The sequence below is a fragment of the Sceloporus undulatus genome, chromosome 4 (genome assembly GCF_019175285.1).
Source record: "Sceloporus undulatus isolate JIND9_A2432 ecotype Alabama chromosome 4, SceUnd_v1.1, whole genome shotgun sequence".
Classification (NCBI taxonomy): Eukaryota; Metazoa; Chordata; class Lepidosauria; order Squamata; family Phrynosomatidae; genus Sceloporus; species Sceloporus undulatus.
In genome coordinates, this window is record NC_056525.1 from 208626146 (window position 1) to 208649109 (window position 22964).

At 39.4% G+C, this 22964-nt stretch overlaps 1 protein-coding gene across 2 annotated transcripts in view; it reads right to left on the reverse strand.

The window, feature by feature from the left end:
• Positions 1-22964, reverse strand: part of JPH1 (junctophilin 1) — an 83340-nt gene that overhangs the window by 54595 nt on the left and 5781 nt on the right. For both annotated transcript variants that reach the window (XM_042465019.1, XM_042465018.1), the window contains exon 2: positions 16188-16944. In XM_042465019.1, coding sequence (XP_042320953.1) covers positions 16188-16944 — 757 coding nt within the window. The remainder of the gene's footprint in view (positions 1-16187; positions 16945-22964) is intronic.

Here is a 22964-nt window from a genome sequence, read left to right on the forward strand (position 1 = left end):
AAAAAAAAATCAGAAGTTGATGACCTTGTTGAATAGGAGGAGAGAAGCCACTGACTCACCCTGGCCTAATCTTTAAATTAAAAAGAAAAACATTTATCCAATCAGATGGGATTGTGAAACAATTTAACAATAAGCTAAAATATTCTTAACTAGGGCCCTGTGCAGACCAGGCATTAACGCTGGCCTGTGGGGCGGAGTAAGGGCGTCACGTCCATATGACGCACCCCCCCCATCCCCAGGGCACTATGACACCACGTGCTGCACTGTGTGGTGTCACAGCACTCCTCTGGTGCTATGTCCAGCACCAAAGGAATGCCGTATAGCTGCAGTGCTGTGGCTATTGCACACTTTTCAGAGTGCAAAAAGGAGCTGCTTTTTGTGGCTCCTTTTCGTGCCCTGGAAAGGCCAGATCAGGGCTGCAGAGTGCGATTGCTGTGGCCCTGATCTGGCCATAAAAAGGGCGGCTGGAGGTCGCCCCTTTGGGGCTGTTTGCACAGTCCTTTAGTGAACAAAAGAGCTCTTACAGAAATGTTGCCATTGATTTTGAGAGAAGATGCTGGCTGAGGAACCAGATTGTCATGAATGAAGCAAAGCATCAAGTTGGCCCCATCCTCACTGGCCTGCATTGTATTACAGTTCTTTTATTATGGATATCAGAACAGAATGGATTCCAGTTTCTTTTTAAATAGAAGCTAAAGGCTAAGATCCTATTCTGTGCTCATCTAGTGAAAATGTACACTAATGTGCACTCATGTAATTATATTGTGATTATGCTACACCACTCTTATTGTGAACACTAACACTGTCCAATCAGTTGTATATCTGCCAATATGCTCATTATTTTCCCCCTTCCATAGTGGGGAGTACACAGGTAATCAATTGATATATTTAAGGTATTGTATAGTTTTGCATCATTCAAAAATGCATAACTTCATGTTTGGAATCTTGTTGACTAGTTCCAAATAGAGCAGAGCCATTGCAATTAAAAAGATTGTATGTACAGCGCTGTGTAAATTTACAGTGCTTTATAAATAAAGCTTACTAATAATAATAATAATAATAATAAGTAACAGTTGTTGAATGGTGAGTTAAAACACAGGTAAATTCAACAGACATCAATGGCTTTATTCTAGTCTAGATTAACAATAGGTTTCAGGCCTATGGTTATACCTCTGGAGGTTTGCTTATGTACCCATGAACTGAAGACACCTGCTCCATAATCATCAACTTACACAGGTGTATGTTACCAACAGGATTCCTGCCAAAAGTTGTTTTTTTTAAAGAAAAACAAACACACACCTGTCCCATCTTATTCTGTTGTAAAACTGTGCGCAGACTCTCCTTACAGTAATTGTAGTTAATTATTAGTAGGCTTTCAAAAAGAGTTTACAAAAAACCTCAATAAAATTAAATGTAACATAAAACAATTTAGCTCTTTTTAGGGAGAGTATTTCTGAGTTCCCCACTGGCACCAGTGTATTCACAGAAGCATGTGATTTGTGATATGTTTACTCTTCACACACAGTGAGCTTTGTTTGACATGAACTTTCTCCCTGCACCCACAAGGAATTCACCAAAAAGATGGTGGTGGAAGACAAGCAATGCCAGAGAGCTGCCTTATAACAACCAAACAATGCTTCTGTGTATAAATGGATTTACTTAGCAGGGAGTTGTACAGCAGGTTCAAAGGTGGTATACTTTTCTTGTGCAATTTCTTACTAATTATTTTTAAAATTATTAGCAAGCCTCCTAAAGTGATGAACAACAACAGAAACAATACAATAAAACCATACTGTCAAATAAAGGCATTAATATAAGATAGCAAAATCACCGGAGGACAAAAATAAAACAAACCACCCAAAACTAAGGGATTCTTTAGATCAGAGGTGACTAACTGTGGAAGGCTAGGGGACCACAATAACTGTCTAAGAGTCTCTGGATAGCCACACTAGCTCACCGCCTCAAATTTTTTTTGCCTCCAAATGCCTCTACAGGGTAGGGGAGGATTTTTACCATGTTTTGGATTTCAAAAAAGCCACACCTGCCCATTGCTTTGTTTCTGTAGCATGTTAATTTACAGTTGACTTCCTTTAATACAATTGTTTTTCTGATACAGCATGCAAATATCCTTTACTGATCAGTCAAATGAGAACTATTGCTAATTACACATAATCCATAATGAAATGCTACAGAATTCTGTTGGATAATACAACCACCAACAGACTAACAATGAGTCACAATGAGAATGCAAACATGTATACATATTGAGAAAATCACACTGCTAGCAGAAAACATTACAGACTTGGAACAATTACTAAGAAAAATTAAAGAAAAAAATGCTAAGGCTTACTGCTGAACATAAAGAAAACAAAAATAATGACTACAGAGGACTTACATAAACCCAACTAGATAAAGAGGAAACTGAAATACAGTAGTTAAAGATTTCCCATAGCTTGGATCAAATACTGATAAGAAAGGAGACTGCAGTCAAGAAATCAGAAGCGGTAATGGGCTGGATGAGGAAAAACAAACTCAGGCTGAATCCAGACAAAACGGAGGTACTTACAGTAGGGGCCCCCAAACCAGGTATAGGGTTGCAACCTCCAGTCCTAGATGGGGTCACGCTCTCCACAAAGGACTGTGTTCGCAGTCTGGGGGTGCTCCTAGATCCGTCGCTTCACATGAGAAATCAGGTGAATGCGGCGATCAGGAGCGCCTGTTATCAGCTTCGGCTGATACGCCAGCTGCGCCCTTTCCTGGAAGTAAAGGACCTAGAAACTGTTGTACATTCACTGGTAACTTCACGACTTGATTTCTGTAATGCGCTCTACATGGGGCTACCCTTGTGCCTAGTCTGGAAACTTCAACTAGTGCAAAATATGGCAGCCAGGCTGGTCGCAGGAAAAACTAGGAGTGACTGAATAACACCCATATTAAAATCTCTTCACTGGCTGCCTATTAGTTTCCGGGCACAGTACAAGGTGTTGGTTATAACCTTTAAAGCCCTACATGGCTTGGGTCCAATCTATTTGGGGGATTGCCTGCTTCCATATAATCCGCCCCGCACCCTCAGGTCCTCTGGGAGGAATCTATTGCAGCCTTTAAAAACCAGACTAACTGCCACCTCCCAGAGGGCCTTCTCTGCAATTGCTCCCAAACTATGGAACGGTCTGCCAGACAAGATCTCTCAAATTGCCAGCCTAGGCGCGTTACAGACCGCCCCTTTGGGGCAGCCTGTAGGCGCTCCTTTCCCCGATGTATCGGGGCCTCAACTGCCAGAATGGCAGCCACCGAGGCCCCAATCCGCCGCTTTTCAGGCCGCGGGGAAGTGGCAAAAGGCTGCTTCTCCGTGGCCTGGAAAGGGGTGTCCTTGGGCCTTCAAGCACCAAGGACACCCGGCGATGGCGGGGAGGAGGAGAAAGGGCCATCTAAAAGGCTGCGCCCAGCGACGCAAAGCTGGAAGGAGCTCCGAAATGGAGCTCCTTCCGGGGCTGCGGAAAGGGCGCACTAGGCGCCCTCGCGTGGCCCCACTACGTCACAACCGCGCCGCCTCGTTTGGAGGAGGCGCGGTTGTGACGTAGTCATGGCGGTGGCCATATGGAACGGCTGCCGCCATTTTGTACGTGCTGAGCACGTACTAGGGTTGGGGGTTTGCGGAAGCGCCGCCGCTTCCTAACCCTAGTACGTGCTCAGCACGTACTTAGAGGCCTGTCTGTAACGGGCCTTAGACAGCTTTTAAAAAGCTGTCAAGACTGATCTCTTCCAGCAGGCCTTTCCTGAATAAAAGTGCCTGGCCACAGAATGACTGCCCCCCGCATCATGTATCAGCTCACTGCTCTGTCCTAATTACAGCGCTATAGAAATAAAGTTTAATAATAATAATAATAATAATAATAATCCTTGCTGATTTTATTGTGTTTTTAATAGATGTTTTAATTGTAATTTGTTTAATCCTGTTTTAAGGGGGGGAATTTGGGACACAAATGTGTAAATGTGGATTTTAACATGTTGTAGCCGCTTTGATTGTTTTGTCACAGAAAAGTGGGATATAAATAAAAGTTTTATTTTATTTATAGAGGAAGGCTAGGACTAGACAAGATTCCAAAGTTTAAAGACATATAACTGATTACTAAAGATAGAATTGTCTAAGCCACTGTACATCCTCATGGGAGAGTGAAAAAAGGCGGACAGAAAGAAAATTAATGTGGCGCTGGAGAAGAGTAATGAGGATACTATGGATAGCCAAAAACATAAACAAATGCGTTCTGAGCTCTCTCTGGAAGCCAAAATGATTAAATTGCTGTACTTTGGCCACATCATGAGAAAGCATGACTCATTAGAAAAAGACAATAATGCTAGGAAAGGTAGAAGGCAGTAGAAAGAGAGGAAGCTCACATGTCAGATGGTTAGACTCAGTTAGCATGGTTATAGGCTTAAACCTGCAGGAGCAGAGTGACTGACACAGGAAGATTTGGAGGTGTCTCATCCGCAGTGTTGCCATGAATCCAGGTTGATTCGAGGGCAGTTCACAACAAACAAAGAACAAAAGTACTATAACAAGCTATTCCACACAGTCTGCCTTCCTAACTAAACTGACTTGCACTGCTCCTGAATCAGCTATGTGAATCTATCAGACTGAGGTCCCAATTCTGAAGGGCATATTTACATGATAAGTATATGGACTTGTCTTTTATAGGGCAAAAAATCCCTTTGACTGTTAATATTTCTTGTAGTCACACATCCAGATAGTGACACACAAGCTGCTCTGGTTTTTGGGGAGTGGGAAATCCACTCTTGATTTCATAGCAGCTCTCTACACAGCCATTCGGTGTTTTATAGGAACTTCCGTGGTGTTGATCCTCCATCAGGAGAAGGCTGACAGGGATGGTTCCTGTACAATTGGGAGCAGATGCAAAAGAAGCTGAAACTGAAAGTTTTACAATATGGCAAAGAAACATGCTTGGAACTTGAAAGTTACAGTTTTTGAAGGCACTTGCCTATTTCTAAGTAGTGAACACAGCATATACACAGTGATTAACAAATTTGGAAAGCCAAACAATGACCCATAAACTGAAAATGCTTAGTATACATTTCAGTCTCCAAGAAAGGAGACACCAGTAACTGCAGCAATCACAGAACCACTGCATTAATTTATCATGCAAGCAAACTGATGGTTAAGATTCTATAACAAAGACTCTTACCATATATGCAGCGAGAATTGCCAGATGACCAAACAGGGTGCAGGAAAGGAAGACACATTGGGGATCATATAGCAAACATATGCTGCATAATGAAATGTATTAAGGAATTTCAAAAGATGATCATCCTGTGCTTTATAGACTATAGTAAAGCATTTTATTGTATAGTTCATGAGAAACTATGGAACACTCTTAAAGAAATGGGTGTGCCACATATGTTAGTCCTGATGCTAATCTGTACTCAGGACAGGTGGCTACTGTTAGGACAGAATATGCCTAAATGGAATTGTTTCCAATTGGAAAGGAGGTCAGGCAAAGCTGTATTCTATTACCCTGTTTGTTCAACCCTCACCCTATCTATTTATTTTTTATTTGTTCTACAATATGATTTACATCTGAATCAACACGCACACACAAACACATACTGTACATATGAGAAATCAAAATAATAAAAAATGATTTTTTCCTAAATTTTGTCTTCATTTTTCTCAACTAATTATTTTTTTCACCCTATCTATTTAATTTATATTCTGAGAATATCATACGAAAAGCAGGATTGGATTCAGAGGAGGGAGGCATGAGAATTGGAGGAAGGAAAATCAACAATCTAAGATATGCAGATGACACCATAATACTAGCAGAAAATATCAGAGATATGGAAAGATTTTTTTTAGAGAAGTTAGAAAGCTCAAAGGCAGGTTTAAAGCCGAAATTGAAGAAAACAAAAATTATAACCATAGATCACCTACATAACTTTAAAAAGAGATTGAAATAGTTCACGATTTTCCATATATGTGGGCTCAATCATCAATCAGAGCAGACAATGCAATGAAGAAATTATGAGTAGGAAATTAGAAGAAGGTTTGGAAGGGCAGCTATAAAGGAACTAGATTAGATCCAGAAGTGTGAAGATGTATCATTGAATACTGAAGTTAGAATTGTCTATACCTTCATATTTCCAATTTCTATGTATGGTTGTGAGAACTGGACAGTAAAGAAAGGTGATAGGAAGAAAATCAACTCAACTGAGATGTGGCACCAGAAAAGTGTTCTGAGAATAATGTGGAGTGCTAAAAGACCAATGGATGGATCACTGAACTTTCTGCTGATCAGGCCCGAACTCTCCCTGGAGAAAGATGACTAAACCGAGACTGTTGTATTTTGGCCATATCATGAGAAGGAAGGATTCACTAGAAAAGACTATAATATTTGGGTAACTGGAGGGCAACAGGAAAAGAGGAAGACTGCATTGCAGATGGATAGACTCAATCAGAGAAGCCATGGCCATGAATCTGCAGGAGCTGAGCAGATTGGTTGAGTATAAGGCGACTTGGAGGTCTCTCATTCATAGTCTCATTCTACTCACCATTAGTATAAGTTGATTTGAAGGCAGTTATCAACAACAAATTTCTTTGCTACACAGAGATATTCTGTGTAAATGAATACAGAGATATTCTTTTTACAATATTTTTGACCTCTCTTACTGAGAAAAACATATGTCTTCACAAAAATAGACTGATTGATAATCTGTGCTTTTTTTGCTTGCTTAAATCCTGTTGACTTTAATGATTTCTGAGTGAATAAAAGGATTTGGTAAATGAGGGCTGATATTCTAAAACATAAAGAGGACTTAAATTCAAAAGCCTGCAAAAGCCAAAAATGAGTTTGAATTGTGCAGCAGAAAATCATAGCAAGCAAATCAGTAAATTTGTTCAATTCTGTGGTGTTTTAGAGTTTAGTTGTTCTTTTTAAGCTTGCTCTTCTGTTCCAATTGAAATCAATTTAATTTTGTCCTCACATATGCATGTGCAGCTTCTACAAGAATCAATGAAAGCAGCACAAACATACCAGAGGGCACAACTGTCTCTCACAGGCTTGTACCACAGCAGTTTAGGCTGCGATGGTAAAAGGAAGAGAAATAGCAGTAAATACTGGTATTCACACAGCTAAGTTGTTTTAGACAAAATCGTGAGCTCATGATTACTAATTCCACAATGCCTTAACAGCACCTTCTGTTTTCAATACTTCTTTGTATCTATTCAGACATTCATAGGGCCAGTTCAATACAGTCAATGGAATGACCCCATAAGTGGTTCCCAACCTTCCTAATGCCGTGACCCTTTAATCCAGTTCCTCATGTTGTGGTGACCCAAACCCATGAAATTATTTTCGTTGCAACTTCATAACTGTAATTAAATAGGTGTTTTCCAATAGCCTTAGGCGACCCCCATGAAAGGATCATTTGACCCCTAAAGGGGTCCTGACCCACAGGTTGGGAACCACTGCCATAAGACCTCTGAATGGATGTAAAAATGTAGCATTGGTACACTTTACAGATTAAGAGTATGTTATGTTTAGTTTGATTTGACATAAGTTTATCATGTTTGGAATATTACAAGTACAGTTCATATAGACAATAATTACAAATGGAACTAGTAACTACAAGGTGTAAATTACACCTGAACAGTAAGGATCCTCTTTGGTTTAACCAATTTGTGAGGAGCAGGGAAAATAATAATAATAATAATGGGATATTAAACACTCATTCTCACAAAAAGAACTGAGAAAATGAAAACAAGACCAGGAATTCCAATGATGTAATATAGTATATGGTTATGATAAACAAGTTATGGGTGGCACTTATTTGGCCTGTTCAGCTACTCCATTTTAAATTTTGTAAGATGTATTTTTTAAACATTTTTTTACTGTTTTAATTGGGTTATTTTAATTGTTTTTAAAATGTTGTTTTAATGTGATGTGATATATATGTATACGTATATGTATGTATGTATGTATGTTGTGAGCCATCTTGGGTCCCAAACTTGGGAGAAAGGTGGGATGATAATAATAATAATAATGCATGTGAAGCCAAGCAGGAGAAGTAGGGCAGTATATACCAGCACAATGCCATTTCTGGAAAATCCTAGCTTATTGTGACATCGAAACACAGGTTATCACTTTATCCATTGGATTTTCCTGTCACAAAGGCAGCAGTCGACAACTATAAATCTGGGTCAGTTATATAGAGTTCAGCTTGATCCACTGTTTTTATTGGATGACATAGACTTTATCTGGAAAAGGAACTTCTGTAACTGTTACATCATATTGGACTGCCATAATCTCTGCAGTGGGCTGCATTTACAGACAGTTAAGAAATAATACTGGATAGATGGTAAAAACATATCAATATACTGAAAATACTTATACTCTGAAAGGGACTTTATGATAGTTTTCCACTGTAGTGGGTTCAATGGTATTGGGGGGATTTTTGGTGTTTAATTTATTACAATTTGGTGTTTAATTTATTACAATTTATTTCTTCCCCAGTGAATTTGAAATATGGAAAAGTTGCAAACACGTAATATTTAGAACAACAATAACAACAAAACAGTGTTAAAACTTAGATTTACTGTTAGCCTTCACAAATTATTTCTTCCTAAATTTCAGTATCAGAACTGAAAATTCTTAGGTACACAGAAAATAAATAATGTATCTACTGAATAAACATATATGTTATTTATACATGCCATATTCCTGTGAACAATCTATTAAATTCCCATAAAGAAGAACATTAGTGAGAAACAGCCATTTATTTTTACACTGTGCATCTTTCTACTCTGTCATCCACCTGAGATGAGAATTTTAAACACACGTGTTTAATGCTGCTTCCAGAGAAAACTCAGCCATTAGTTCTGCTTTGTTATTTGGCATATAAAAATGGAGGACCCCCAAATTTTGCATGTTCTTGGCTTATCAAAACCTGTAATTTTACTTTTTTAAAGTACTACATGCTTTATATTCAAAAGTACTATCGTATTAGTACAAAAGTAAGCAAGCTGATATTAATATCATCAGCATCAGCTGAATCCTATTCCCAAACACAATGTTCATATTGCATCTATAATAAGCAAAGCATTTTAAAGATTTGCAAGCCACTACTCTTGCAAGTGCCGAGTTTAGTCTCTTGCGTAAAGTGAGACTGATAGCGTCAGCTTAATCCAGAGTGGAAAGCTGTCTGCCCTGCACATAATTCCACAAGGTTTGGCAGGGTAAATTGCTAATGTTCAGTAGGAGCAGAATCTGAAGTAGAATGCCCACAATATTCCAAGTCCTCAAACCAAAATGAACAAAGGGGAAACTACTGAAATCAATTGACAAGTAGCACCTTTCTAAATTCTGTTAAATGTTGAAACCTAAGAAAGATGTGCTAGAATGAAATGACTAGATTAATTTCTTAGGGACCACCTGGGCCCATGTACTCAAGGTGTGTGCTTTGGAATACTGCTTGAGAGCTTTGCAGTTTCCTCCACTTTTGGTCTATTCCAATCATGGGAACCTAGCTTGTTATTAGATCGCAGGTGCTCCCATTCTCTGACAAAAGGTACTGGCTTGTAAACACAGGTGGGTCCCCATTGCAATTATTCATTGTCAAGTCTAATGACCCCAATGTGCCAAGTCTGAGAGACAAGGAAGCAGACACCCATCCCTAAAAATCTGGCAGAACTGTATCTGGCCAGCCTGTCACTTTGAGCCTTCCTAGAGTCTTGGACATTCAAAATGTAATCAGGATTCTGACAGTAAAAGTATATACTGATGAAAATATATTCCATCTTCCATTGTGCAGCAACATCTCACCCTACTAAAAGGGTTAATAACACGGAAAGTGAGTCAGACTATTCCTCCTTGTATCCTCAGTTTGACTGGCAGAAGCTTTCCAGGGTTCAGACACGATTCCTTCCTAGCTCTACCTGAACATCTTTGGTCGGTTCCATTCAGAATAAACCAGGCTTAAACCTGTTTAGCATCTCAAATCAGACAAAATGAGATGTGGGGTGACCCATTTCAGATTAAGGCTATCATGCTGTGCAAATATTCTTGACCATATATTTTTGAAACTTATTTTTGTGTCATGCCTATTTATGTATTTGTAATGCTCCTGTTTTATACTGGGAAGCTGTTTTCTGAAAATAGCCAGCAATTAGTTTAGTCCTTCTCAAACAGAACTGAAGCATGCATGCTAATGTGATTTTTTGCTGTTGCTGTATGCCTTCAAGTCATTTCCGACTGATGAAGACACTAAGGGGAACCTATCACTGGGTTTTCATGACAAGATTTGTTCAGATGAGGGTTTATCATTGCTTTTCTTTGAGTATGAGAGAGGATGACTTGCCAACATCACCCAGTGGGTTAACATGGCCAATCATAGATTTGAATCTGTGCCTCCCAGAGACCTACTGAGAATAAGCCATTGTCCTATTGTAACTACCAACCAATTTCTGGGAAAAGGAAAGCAAAGCTACTTTGATTATCAGGTGCAATGCCATGGTAATGAACCATATTCTCCTCTCTATTCTGCAAGAGGTCATTCCCTTCAGGGGCTTTTGATGGAAAGTCTAAATTGCATACAATAGACACAAGGAGATCAAAATATAAGCAGATGGGGGGATGAAAGGGGATTAAAGCAAGAGCATTTCCAAATCTGAGGATGGCATTTGCTCAATCAGCATACTCAACACCTATAAAGCCAATCCTTGCTTGATCCTCTTCCGGTGGGCCTTCCCTGACTGACCTCTACTCAGAACAGAATAAATTGCCCATTTAATTTAGCCCTCCTCAGTACTGTCACCTTGTTAAACTGTTTTAATTGTTGTTTAGTAGTTACCTGGTTTTTATTGTTGTAATATTGGGTTGAAGGTGAGTTGAAGGGTTGGGGAGTTTGGAGGATTGTTTTCTTGTTATTATTTTCTGTATTTGTAGTTAACTCTGCTGTTACCTGCCTCGATCCTCAAAAGGGAGAGGCGGGATACAAATAAATAAATAAATAAATAAATAAATATTATTATTGCTCAGATCACAGTTTTACTCTCTTCCATAAATTGATGTATTTTCTGTAAGACTTTCCCCTTCAACTTCCTGCTCCATATAATTAGTGGGAGAGGAAATAGTTTACTGCAAACATCCTAAAAGGGGATCATTCAAGAGTAGCCGTCAGCAAGAAAAGCAATGGCGAATAGTCTTTTAACAGCTTTTATTCCTTAAAAGATCCAGTTGGACTGGTCATTCCAATATTAGGGCCAAAGTTAGATATTATCTGGCACGTGTATGTAAGAATCTGTCAACAAGTCTTCCTTTCTTTCTTTCTTTTATGAAAAGCAGCTTAAGGACATAGAAAAAAATTTGAGCAGAATAGTCAGGCTTGCTAGAGAGGTTAAAAACAAGAAAAAGGGCTTTTATGGATATGTCCACAGCAAAAGGAAGAAGAAGGAAATGGTAGGTCCACTACGTGCAGAAGATGGCAAAACGTTAACAGGGGACAGAGAAAAGGCGGAATTACTCAACACCTTTGCCTCAGTGTTCTCAGAAAAGGAAAAGGGTGCTAAAATTGAGGATAATGGAGCAGAGGAAAGAAAAGAGGAATTTCAGCACAGAATAAATAAAGAGATAGTACAGGAATATCTTGTTAACCTAAATGAATTAAAGGCCTGTTACAGACTGCCAAAATAAAGCTGCTTCGGGTCTCTTTGGAGGTATGCTGTTTAAATGAATCATGCATCCTAAGAATCCGGAAGCTGCACCAAAGCTGCACTCCAGTGCTTAGGAATGGAGTGTGGCTTTGGCGCGACCTCCGGACTCTTAGGACCCATGCATCATTTAAATAGCATACCTCCAAAGAGACTCGAAGCAGCTTTATTTTGGCAGTATGTAACAGGCCTAAGTCTCCAGGACCAGATGAACTACATCCAAGAACTGGCAAATGTAATATTGGAGCCATTGGCAATAATCTGTGAAAACTCCTGGAGAACAGGAGAAGCGCCAGCAGATTGGAGGATGGCAAACATAGTCCCCATCTTCAAAAAGGGGGAAAAAAGAGGATCCCAACAATTATCGTCCAGTTAGTCTTACCTCAATACCAGGAAAGATTCTAGAGCAGATCATTAAACATAGAGACTGTGAACATCCAGAAGGAAATGCCATAATCACAAAAAGTCAACATGGGTTTCACAGAAACAAGTCAGACAAATCTTATCTCTTTCTTTGTTAAAATTACCAGCTTGGTAGACGAAGGGAATGCTGCGGATATAGTTTATCTTGATTTCAGTAAGGCCTTTGACAAGGTTTCCCATGACATTCTTGCAAACAAGCTTGTAAAATGTGGGTTAGATAAGGTAACTGTTACATGGCTTTGTAATTGGTTGAGAAGTGACCAGTGGGGTCCCACAGGGCTCTGTCCTGGGGCCAGTGTTATTCAACATCTCTATCAATGACTTGGATGACAGAATTGGGGGCATACTCATCAAATTTGGAGATGACACCAAATTAGGAGGAGCAGCTGATACTCTAGAGGACAGGATGAAAATTCAAAATGACCTGAATAGACTAGAAAGCTGGGCCAAAACTAACAAAATGAAATTCAACACAGAGAAATGTAAAGTACTGCACTTAGGGCAGAAAAATGAAATGCACAGATATAAGATGAGGAACACCTGGCTGAACAAGACTACGTGTGAAAGGGATCTGGGAGTCCCAGTAGACCACAAGTGATGCAGCAGCTAAAAAGGCCAATGTAATTGTAGACTGCATCAATAAAAGTATAGTGTCTAGATCAAGAGAAGTAATAGTGCCACTATATTCTGCTTTGGCCAGGCCCCACCTGGAATATTGTGTCCAGTTCTGGGCACCACAATTCAAAATGGACACTGAGAAACTGGAACGTGTCCAAAGGAGGGTGACTAAAATGGTGGTCTGGAAACCATGTCCTATGAGGAACAACTCAGGGAGCTGGGGATGTTTAGCCTGGAGAAGAGAAGGTTAAGAGGTGATATGATAGCCGTGTTCAAATATTTAAAGGGATGTCATATTGAGGAGGGAGCAAGCTTGTTTTCTGCTGCTCCAGAGAACAGGACCCGGAACAATGGATGCAAGCTGCAGGAAAAGAGATTCTACCTCAACATTAGGAGGAATTGTTCGACAGTGGAACAAACTCCCTCGGAGTGTAGTGGAGTCTCCTTCTTTGGAGGTCTTTAAGCAGAGGCTGGATGGCCATCTGTCAGGGATACTTTGATTGGGATTTCCTGCATGGCAGGGGGGTTGGACTGGATGACCCTTGTGGTCTCTTCCAACTCTACGATTCTGTGATTCTAGTCCCATATGACTAGGCAGTGAGGAAAGTTACTGTTTTTATATCTCTGCCTCATTGTAATTTTGCTCACTCAGAATACAACTGTTTTTCTAGTTGTAGGAGAAAATGTAACAGGTGGAAAAGCAGCTTCCATCCATAGCTAAATCCATAGCTTTGAGAATAAATTAGGAGCAGAAGCAGTTTTGCAGAGGGAAAGACTGAACACTTTCCCTGACATTTCTCTGGTCAAGCTCTCAGCATCATGCAGCTTTCCCCCCTTTTTCTAAAAGCAGTACTGTTGTATGTGCCCACTATGGCTCTCTGTTCAGATTACTGGTTTTAACCATTCTACATCAGTTCAACTCAGTAGTATTATACAAGTTGTCATACAATGCCACATAATAGATTAAAAGATTGTTTCTCTTTGCATGATGCTTCTGCTTTTGAAAGTAATGCTTAAGAAGCACCTTTTGGTTTTAAGGACCTGGGTAACAAACCACTCAGTTGTAGAGTTGCAGGAAATGCTGGGTTTTTATATCTGCCTTTTCCAATCAAAAGGATATCAAATTAGTGGTCTGGGGAATACCTCTGTGGGAGACCTTGGAGTACTGCTATGAATTATAGAATCATAGAGTTGGAAGAGACCACAAGGAGCATCCAGTCCAACCTCCTGCCATGCAGGAACTCTCAATGAAAGCATACCTGACAGATGGCCATCCAGCCTCTGTTTAAAGACCTCCAAGGAAGGAGAGTCCTCCACTCTCCGAGGGAGTGTGTTCCACTGTTGAACAGCCCTTACTGTCAGGAAGTTCCTCCTAATGTTCAAGTGGGATGGATCAGTGAGTTAGCTCAGTACCATGGCTACATGAGGGCTACATATTATCTCAAGAGGTGCCACATTTCTGTACACTAGTTCCTGGGGAGCACAAGTGGGATGGTCCACCTCTGTTCATATTGTGATTGTGAGACCACAGCATGTATTTGGGTACTGTACAGATAAGAATTTGGTCTGATCCAGCACAGTTCTTATGAAGCTGGCTTTCACAAGCCATTGAGGATTATTAAAACTATTAATAAATAAAACCCTCCTTTAAAATGGAAAATTCTTAAGAAATGAAATGGATATTAATCCAAAGCACAGTCTACTTCTTTTTAGTTAGCTATTACTAAACTTGCTTTTTATTTATTTTTTTAAAAGGTTGAAACTGTTAAGCTGTTGTCTAATAAGATGGTTCCTTGAACACATTTCAGGCTAAGCTAACGAAGCAACACTGCTAGCTGATAATGCTTGCCAAGTTCTTCCTTACCTCTTTACGGAACTGAGCTACCAACATTCCTTGGAGGGCAAATTGTGTAATCATGTAGATTTCCTCTCTAGGCACAAACCTTTAAAAGCAAGTTCTATAATACTTAACAACTTCATGCATTTAATTAAAAATGATTTTTAATATGTCATTCAAACACGAAATTTCTGCCCAGCTCAAACGTTTAAAAATCATCATTACTGCATGTGCAGTGAATGTATCATTGAAGATTTATGGCCCACAAGCAGGTTGATTTAATCTAAATGTCAAGGGTCAGTTGCACAAGGTCATATTTTAAATAGTGTAATATAAACACATCCTTCCATTTGATATTACAGAATATTTTCTTGTTAAGACTGCAAGGGAAGTACCCCAGAGTATTCTCCTACAGTTATTTCACATAATATTTCATATATTTTAAATATAATTATTAACAAATGATTTGAGAAGTATAATTTAAAACTACACCATTTTCTAGAAATATATCTTCACCACACTTGTAAAACCTATCTTTTCTAGAAGACAATGATTCTGTATAGCTTTCCCAAGTAATAACTCACAGTTTGGAAAGATAACAATAAATTTCTAAGATTGCTGTTTGAAATGTTTAACTTCCCATTAACAGGTTTTATGCAAAAGGATCTTGTAGCACCTTTGAGAAGGAGAAGTTGGGCGCATAAGCTTTTGTAGACTTAAGTCTACTTCATCTGATGCAATTAAGCTACAAAAGCTTATACTACCAACATAACATCTTTGCTTATTCAAAAATCCCTTTGCATACTGATCCAGACTAACACAGCTATGTCTTTGAATTCTAGGAGGTTCTATATTGATATTAACATTATGTATCTACCAGGAAGCCTGATAAAGAATATGTCTAACATGTGACAGATGCAGCTAAACTTTGAGGACAAGTCCACACCCAGAAACCTAGTTTGAACTTCAAGAAGACACCCAAGAAGGTTTATACTAATTTATACGCAAGGATATAAACACTGAACTAGATTGAAACTTACTGAATATGTAGAAGAGGCTTATTCAGCATAATAAGACATTCCTTAATCATGACAAACTTAACACCTGTTAATTTTAGTGACTATGACTAAATTTGGATCCAGTCCACTATTATTTACACACTGAATCTTTTATCTCAATCTTCAGCATTACTAGTCCCAAAGAAGCTAACAAAATACACAAGATTTTCAATCTCTGTGTTTATAGGGGAACATATGGCAAAAGAATTTCAGTAGCAGAAAACCATTCTAGATAAGAAGCAGTGAAAGAAAGAAAAAATTGCGGTTGGACTGTTACACTTAGATATCCCTGTAATAAATGCTATCAATGCAATGTCATCCCCTAGTGCCTTCAGATCCTTCAAAACTACTGAATGAAGTTATTTTCTTGGACTCTATTGAAATAAGCACACTAGCACTAGAGAAACTGAGACTTGAATTTGCAATATTGTATATTTATCAAAACATTTTCATAGGTCTGTTATAATAACAAAGGGGTTTATAATTTGTTTCACTGAAGCAAAGAACAAAACCATGCTTTGAAATGACATACCTTGAGGTTGCAATTTCCACCTTAGTTCTTGCCATGGCAGCTGCACGCTGGGCACCTTCAAGTGCTCTCTCCACCTTTTCCTTAGTTTTTGTGTTCCTTATTGGTATAAGTTGCTTCCTAATTCCACGGACCAAAACATTGTTTTTATACTTTCCCTCTTCTTTGGTACCATCTGGAAACATGGTACATCCATATCCATGTCTCTTATTGTTCAGCCACTCTCCTTCATACTTCATACCGTTTGAGCGCTCACTAATACCAAAACCACTACGCTTATCATTCTTCCACTCTCCCATGTATGTCTCTGTCGTGGTGGCATCAACGTGGTCTTCTACCGGACAGTAATCACAGTCCCCATCTCCAAAACTAATGGTAGAGTTGGCATCACTAGAACTAATCCTGCTCATAGCAGCATCACTCCTGACAGAGCTACGTTTGCTAGAAATTGACGATTTTGACTCAGATTTTCTAAGTTTTATACTACCAAGAAGGGATCCTCTTCTGAACAAACCTCCTTTTTTCTTGCTGCCAGTACCTTCAAGATCACTGTGAAAATTCAGCACAAACCCTCCTCTTGTTCCAGCTGGACTATCTGATGTAATATCATGTAAAACTGTGCCATTGCTCTGCTCACTACGAAGTGATGCTAGAGATGTCCGCAGGGGTGAACGGATCACAGTCGCCATGCCATAGGGAACACTTTGCCGCATGCCATAACCATGTCTCATCCCTCCTGTCCATTGACCTTGATATGTACCTTTGCAAATAAATGAAAAGGATATTAAAGGAAGTTAGTAAATATCTGTCATCTATACATACAGCCTGTCAAAAATACCAAAGATTCAACATTCAGAGCCCATTTTTTCCCCTCCCACAAATCATGGGCCCAAATAGACAGGCCATATTAAAGCTGCTTCAGGTCACTTTGGAGGTATGCTGTTTAAATGATGCATGCATCCTAAGAGGCTGGAAGCCATTCTAAAGCCACGCTCTAATCCTAAGGACTGGAGCACAGCTTTGGCACAGCTTCTGGCCTCTTAAGGTGTGTCATTTAAACAGCATACCTCCAAAATGACATGAAGCAGCTTTATTTTGGCCTGTCTGTTCAGGCCCAAAGACATTATTAAATTAAGAAAATTATGATCACACATGCATATAAAACTGCGATTGCTTCCAATATTTAATCTTATCTCTACAGATGTATATATTAATGCATACACTTCTACCGACATGTACTTGCATTAAGAAGTTGTTGTGATGCATTTTAAAGTCATTTCTGACTTATGCTTTCATATCGCCAGCAAGCACAAACCTATTTATTTAAGCAAGCTTTTAATGGTTAAGCAGGGAAGGATCTTGATACAGATGCATGTTTTATCTGTTTTTAACTTTTGTATGATTTTAAATCAGTCTTATAATGTTTTAACATGGGGATTTTAAATTGGTTTAAAAAACTTTTTGTAAATGTTTTTAATTTGTTGTGCTGGAAGCTTTCTCCAGCCTGGAGAAAGGCAGCACATCAATAAAGTAAGTAAGGGGCTATCCAGACTGGCCTAAAAGGCCAGCCTGAAGGCAGAGTCGGGGTGCAGTGTCTTAATGACGCATACCCGACTCTGCCCCCTCAGGGTGCCCTGATGCTACACGCTGCTCTAGACACTGTGCAGCATCATGATGCACCTCTGGCATTGCGCCCATATGACGCAGTGCCAAAAGGGGTGCCATTCAGCTGCACTGCTGTTGCTATGGCACCCTTTGGAGGGCACAAAAGAAGCTGCATTTTGTGGCTCCTTTTTGTGCTCTCCAGAGGCCAGATCGGGGGCTGCAGCATGAGATTGACATGCCTCTGACCCGGCTGAACAAGGGGCAGCTGCATGACACCCCTTAGCAGCTGTTTGTATAGTTCCTAAGTAAGTAAATAAAGGTGATCACAAAGCAACTCTATCATGGGGTCTTCTTAGCAAGTTCCTTCAGAGGGGAATTGCCATTGCCATCCTCTGATAATGAGAGAATGTGAATTGCCCAAGGTCACCCAGTGGGTTTCCATGGCTGAATGGGGATTTGAACCCTGTTCTTCAAAGTCCAAATCCAATGCTCAAACCACTACATCACGCTGGTTCTCTACTTACAATATATGTTACCAGATATCATTAGTGTATTAATTACTGAACAAGATGCTGGTGATGAAAAATGGAATCTTCCAATCAAGAAAGCAACTATCTACTTGTAACTCCTTAATCTTCCTTAAGAAAGCCAATATTTTTGGAAAGAGTGCCACAAGACGTATTCCTTACAAAATATAGTTGTCAGGTCAGGTCAGGCTATGAGATTTTGGGACCAAAGCCTGAGAGCTGAAGATGACCCCCCCCCTTGTGATGTCATGTGATAGGCAGGACACATTAAGTAACAAGCAGGACACATTAAGTAACAAATGAGGAAAATATATATGTACACACTTTTCAAGACAGCACTTTCATACTGCGATTCCACCCCTTGGCTGTGAGGACTGGAGGAGAGAGATCTGGCAACCCTATTTTCAGTCTTTGGACAATAGATATTGAACCTGTAACCCATTGAAACCAGAACCAGGAGGAAATGCATACTGGACTCTATTTATACTATCATGAACATTATCTATTACAGAAACTTTATCTTGACAGTATTGATTTCATATTGTGAACTGTCTTGGCCGTGTGTAGTAAGGTCAGATTCTTTGGTTTCAAGAGGAATTTTCTGCTATGTAAGTGAAAATTAAATAATGAAATACTTCTGTTGGGCTGAACAAATAGAGACACTGATGGAGCAGTGAATAAAATAAACTTAAATACACTGCAACCAATACTTTAACATATGGTTGATATGTTCTTTTGAAAGGTTTGACAGCATACCTGGAATAATTTACCATTCACCAATATTGGAATATGTAACAAATTATATTGTGCACTGAAATAAATTGGGATTTCAGGGCAGACATATCTTTATATTGATAATAAATAATTCACGATCTTGTTATTCTGTAAAGGAAGTTCTATGGTTGCAACAAAAACATTTTACTATATATACCAAGCGTTCAGACAAACCCTGAAATATAAATTAAAACCCTAAAAGACTTGAGGCCTTAATACTTCAGGGAGTCCTTCTCCTTACACATACCTCCCTGACATCTACTGGAGGCTCCTTCCCCTTTCCCCCACTTCTGAAGGCAATACACTGTGGAGGAAAGTGAGAGGGGGCCTACTCTGCTGTAGTCCCTCAGTAGTGGAGTACCTCCCTCAGAGGCTCCACCTTTGGTACCCTTTCAGCACCACCTTTGCCAATGACACATTTGCCAGTATCATTAGCACCACTTTTGGTATCATTTCAGTGCCAAGTACAGTGGGCCCTTGGTATCTGCTGGGATTTGGTTCAGGAACCCCTGCATGGTTACCAAAATCTGTGGATGCTCAAGTCCCATTGTAAAATGGTGTTCCTTATATAAAATGGTAAAATCAAGGTTTGCTTTTTGGATTTTTTTAAAACATATATTTTCAAGCCATGGATTGTTGAATCAGTGGATTCAGAATCTGTGGATATAGAGGACAGTCTTTAAAAACACTGCTTTTTACCAAACTCTTTGGGTATTAATTACATTCATCCAAATCTGCATATGGTTTTAATTTGTTGTAGCTTATCTTGCTTTAAACTGACTTATGTTTAACTTGTCAAATTGCTTAACATGCTTTTAGTCTTTTTTAAAATTGCTCCTACTGCCCTAGATCCAGGGCTCTGAGATACTCAGGAGAGGCCCTTCTCTCCATCCCACCACCATCAGAAGCACGGTTGGTGCGGACACGAGAGAGGGCCTTTTCTGTAGCTGCCTTTAGACGCTGGAACTCCCTCCCCAGGAGACCAGAATGGCTCCTTCCTTGATGGCCTTCCGCCAAAAGGCAAAAACCTTCCTTTTCAAACAGGCATTCAAAACAGAAAAAAAATTAAGGAAGGCCCTGGGATGCTATATTGTTTTAATGTATTTTAGACATTTTTATCTTCTTTTTATTTTGTTGTAGTAGTTTAAAATTATTTTAATGTATTATTTTTGTATCTTTTTAATTGTATTGCTTTTAATAAATGTTTTATAAATTGCCCTGAGTCCCATTCCTGGAAGAAGGGTGAGATATAAATATAAATAAATAAATAAATAGTTTCAACTTATTAAAGCTATTTATATTAGGTGCTGGGGACTGTTATGTATGCCAGTGTTGGAGTAGGCCAAACATAAAGAAGGTGTAAGTCCCAACAAACTGCATGCAAGAAAACATCACTTTAACAGTGGGAATTATATTGCAATGATCAACTGTATAATAATGTTCCATAGCATGCTTTTTATATGCAAGCTATGCAATATTAACTGTCCAAACAAGACAGAGAGATATGCTCAAGTTTTACTTACTGAAATATTTTTCCTTGCTTCTCTCACAGAATAAGATGGCAATGAGAGTTTAGACTGTTGAACATGTATTTTTGTACAGTGTTCACAATTACAGAAGTACAGTAGGTCAATAAAAAAAAATTCAGGACATGATGTACCCTGACCTGACCTGATCAAACCTCTGTTTAATACCCCTTGTTACATTCAATTTGATGCCAGAAGAAATTCAGTGATTAAATACAAATGGTCTCCTCTTTAGAAACACAGCACAGAAATTTCAGGCATTTATTTTAATATGGGGGTTACTGCTTTTGGAATTACAACCACTTGCATTTTGGTGCTTGGAGAGATTATTTTTGGGACTGTAACTCCTAGACCCCCCCCCCCCCGCATGGTCATACTAGCTGGGGGATAATGGGAGCTGAGATCCCAAGAAGTAACATTTCTAAACTCTGCATATGGCTCTTGAAATATATATCTTTCAGCCTGTTCTAGTTAATTCACACATTTAAAAATGAAAATGAAAACAACATGCATTCATATTTCCAAACCTTTCTTGCAGTTGTGTACTTGCACCAAAATATAGATTCTTTTAAGTTAAAACAGTGGCCAATATTCAACACAGTGCTTCTGCTGGTAGAAAGTGCTTTTGTAAATGGAAAAGTTGGAGGAGCATTTATTTCCCCCTTCTGCACCTCTTAACATGTATGTCCTAAAAATCCACTACAGAAGGCTTCCTAGATGTTCTGAACAGGTTTTAGCATATACACTGCAGAAATAATCCATCTTGACTTTAATACTATGGCTAAATACTATGGAATTCTGAGAACTGAAGTTTTGTGAGACATTTAGCATTCTCTCTCAGAGAGCTCTAGTGACAAAAGAAACTACAAATCCCAGAATTCCATAGCACTGAGCTATGGCAGTTAAAGTGGTGTCAAACCGTATTATTTCTGCCATGCAGATGTAGCCCATGGGGAGATGTCCTAACACTGTTTTGATTCAGCCCAGTAATCTGAATCAATTCCATTTGATTTCAGCTCTCATTTTCATAAAGAAATTGCCTTGGTTTTCTTGATTGGTCACCTTATGGTGACAGGGAGGACAGCAACTAAACTGTGACCCTGGTTTGTGCAATGTATTTCAATACCATTGGCCATGGTATTCTTCTAGACAGATGATCTTGCTTTAGGATATTATATGTTGACAGATCTGCTCCTGCTATAGGTGATGCCAGTAGACTGCTGGTTTCGTCCATAGCATTTACGCTAAGACAGGAGTGGGACTCATGTGGTTCCTTCAGCTGTTGTTGGACTCCAGCTTCTAGCATTTTTAACCACTGTCTGTGCTGGGTAGGGCTGCTTGATGTTGCAGTCCAACAATGTGGAGGAAGGACACAAGTTGCCTAACTCTGCCTTGTAGGATCTCTGCCTTTCAGATTTATCTTGTTTCCTGTACTTTTTAACACATACATAAAACTGCTGAGCAAGTAGTTGGGAGACATGTAGTCAGACATGCTTATGAGATTCCAAGTCTGCTTCTGCTTTATAAATAATCAGGTGAGGCTGTGGAATTGTTGACTCAGTGCCTGGAAGAAGTAGTCAACTGCTTTGATGGCCATCCAAGCTTAAGTCTAACAAAATGGAAGTTTCTGTTAGTACCTGGCTTGTTTAACCTGTTCTGGATAGGGATGTTCTCTAAAAAAAACACACCAAATACTGTTTGTTGAATCTATCAGCATCCCATTTGTCAATGGATACCTATATGGCCTTCATGGCATACAGAACCTTTAGCCAGCCAGGGACTTAGCCAAGGGGGGGGGGTCCTTGATGAATGGTGCATGCTGCTGCGCCGCCACGTCCAAGCCCCATTATAATGGTGGCACTTAGTCTGGACCGCTCCCCCCCCCTTGCTAAAATCCTGGCTACTTCCCTAAGCCAGCTATGGGTAGAGTGCCAACTGTGACACTTCCTGGCTACAGTTCATATCCATGCCCTGCTAATTTTTCAATTGGTCACTATAAACTATTCTTGTACATGTCGTACATTGGGCTGTCTTTGAAAAGTACTTGGACAATGGAATTTATCAGACAAGGGAAATTGGAAGTATAATCCAATGGCAATCTGAACTCAATCATGGGGTTTAACGTTATTGCGTGATAACCCACTACATGCAAATTCGGACAATGGGAAGTCAGTCCGAATGCAATCATGTGGTTTCATGTTATTGCGTGATAGACTGCCACACGTAAATTCGAGCAACGGCATGCTATTTTCAGGCAATGAGAAGCCAATTTGAACACAATGTGCATTCATGTAATTGCGCTAAACTAGCAACTTTAAGTGAATGCGTTATGGCCCCACTTTCTTTTC